Here is a 2,647-nt window from a genome sequence, read left to right as displayed (position 1 = left end):
CCCCGCCTTGCCGCCGCGGGGGGGGTAGGACTGCGAGGGGCCGCCGAGGGCGTGGGGCTGGGGCTGAGGCTGGGGCTGGGGCTGGGGCTGGGCTGCGCACGTGCACGGGCAGGTCCAGGGCAGCGAGCTCCGCGGGTAGGGCAGGGAGGGCAGAGCAGCCAGCTGGCCTCCATTGGCCCGCAGGCTGGGGAAGTGGAAGGAGTCCGGAGCCGGCAGGTTGAGGAGGGAGCCCACGTAGCCCGACCTGCACAGACCGCGCTCGCACATCTCCGACAAAGCGCGGCGGTGGCTCTCGCGGCGGTATTTAGTTACGCGCGGGGAGAAGCGGGGCGCCCCAACCGATTGGACGAAACTTTGCAGACAGGTTCTTCAAAGCCGGCAATGGCAGCGCCGCCTCCCGCCGCTCGCCCGCGGCCCACCAGGATTATGATAACTCTGGAAATATTGAAACGCGGAGCGGGGGCGGGGCGGCGAGCCGGCCAGGGCAGCTCACGGCCCGCGGGACCTCCGACCCGCAGCCCCCGGGCCTCCCCCAGCCCTGCCTCACCCCTCCAGCACCACTGTTATTGTGATCATTACTGTCCCCATCTTTATTACCCTTACTGCTGCTACTATATTACTACCGTTATTACCATTCTCATCGTCATTACCATCACCATTATTACTGCGGGGACAGCAATGACTATTACTACGGGGACAGCAATGACTATTGCCACCATTACTATCACCATCATGATGATTATCCAGCACTTTCCACATCTGAGGCAGAGGTGCACATCTGCCGTCACTCGTTTTATCTAGGTATGTCCTTTAGCCGTGCCTTTTGCATTTCGGAGTACATCTGTTTTAATTGCTACCCTGGCTATCTAGGTGCAGAGTCAGGCATATGCTTCCAATTAAAATGCTAGTTGGCGACCCAGTGTTAGTGGTACTCTTATTACAATCCGAAAAGACTCTAGCAGGAAACTTCTGCCCCTTTTCCCCCTGTCTCCCCCCGCCCTTTTTTTCTTTTCTTTTCTTTTTTCCCTTTTTTTGTCTTTTGTGCACCCTTTAGTTTGCCTTTCATTTCCTCGTACAAGAGGACGGGTAGTAGTGACGGGCGTGCTCGGAGCCTGAGTACGGTTGGCAGCTGCCATCGCAGGGTGCGCATACTTTTATTTACCAAAGGTAATTCAGCCTTTCCCACAACATAAAATCAAGCGACCAATACAAATAATACATGGGTTCCTTCCTCACACCCCCCACAAAAGCTTTTGGAACAGTTTCAAAGTGTTTTTACAAAATACAGACTTATTGGAGAAGAAGCTACGAATGCATTTAGGAATTGCAGGAAAATATTCAGTCTATTCAAAATCTTCAATCAATTCAAAATATTCCATGATTTATAATAAGGGAAGAACATAACGACCGAGTATTCAGTCACCACTGGCTAACCGATATGACTGAATCTGAGTGGCATTTATTGTTCTCCCATTCTCAAATCTTGAGACTCAGAATTTTTCGTGGGTTGAAGATTTCCCCCCTTGCACTTCTCAAACCAAAAAAGGAAAAAGATGTGTGTGTGTGTGTGTGTGTGTGTGTGTGTGTGTGTGTGTGAGCATCCGCACTTGGGCTCTTATGTCTTTTGCAAAAGATGAAACAATAAGTCACATGGCTGCTAGAACGATTAATGTCCTGCAAGGAGAGTGCGGTTCTGAATCTGGAGAGGCCCTGGATATACAGTAATTTAGCTCGAAATATTCCTATAACAACATTGGTTTGAGCCTGGTCCAAAATGTAGATAGACACCAATTTATATACCAGCAAGTGTTATAAGAGAGGGAATATCGCAAGAGAGTAAAGCTCCAAATAAGTAGGGATACTTTTGAAATTTCCTTTTATTCTTCAGTCGCCTTAACACTAGGCTTTTGGATTATGAAGTGGATTTCTAAATAATATTTTCCATGTGCAATGTTGAAGGCATTTCGAACCGAACATACGCGCTACCTTGGGCCACGCGGCTAATTCAGTAAATAGGTTTTCCCAGGGGCTGAATTGATCCAGTTTCATCAGCAAACAGCGCATTGGCATAGTCGCTTACAGTATTACAATTAAAGTATCAAACACGGGTATCAATGGAGGGTCATTTCCATGGTGGTATTTTGCAAATCGCAGTTTGCATCTTGGTTTTATTTTCAAGCGAGTCGAAGCTCTGGCGTTTGTCTTGGCGTTCTTCTAAAGAAATTCGTCTCTTCTTTTAATGGGATTTGGGCTAAATTCTACAGTAATTTCATTGCTCTGGAAGAAACCTTTAAATAATTACTCTCCAGATTATCCTCAGGGACCACACAGGCATAGCTGGAGGAGATTAGTGACCACTGCCCTTAATCTTTATTGTTTGAGTTATGTCTACCAATTGGGTCTCTCTTATTAACTCTGGTTTCTTTTAATATTTTTCTCTCCAATATGCTGGCAACCTGGGCGACGTTTAGTTCTCTTGTGCACTTCCATTTTATTGAGAAAGAGAAAGAATGAGGAGGAGGAGGAGGAGGAGAAGAAGAAGAAGAAGAAGAGAAAAGAAAAGGAGAGATACTTTGTATTCAAATTAATATACCCCCCAATGAAGAAGAAGAAGAATTTAGCATTCAAAATAATATAATCCCCCCTC

General features: G+C 47.3%; 1 protein-coding gene across 1 annotated transcript in view; it reads right to left on the bottom strand.

The window, feature by feature from the left end:
• The window catches only part of HOXD12 (homeobox D12), a 946-nt gene extending 679 nt beyond the window's left edge, over positions 1-267 (bottom strand). The window contains exon 1 of the mRNA XM_025200534.1: positions 78-267. Coding sequence (XP_025056319.1) covers positions 78-267 — 190 coding nt within the window. The remainder of the gene's footprint in view (positions 1-77) is intronic.
• Between the last annotated feature and the right edge of the window lie 2,380 nt (positions 268-2,647).

This window comes from Alligator sinensis, unplaced genomic scaffold (assembly GCF_000455745.1).
Source record: "Alligator sinensis unplaced genomic scaffold, ASM45574v1 scaffold321_1, whole genome shotgun sequence".
NCBI classification, from domain to species: Eukaryota; Metazoa; Chordata; order Crocodylia; family Alligatoridae; genus Alligator; species Alligator sinensis.
This window is presented reverse-complemented; position numbering and strand designations above follow the sequence as displayed.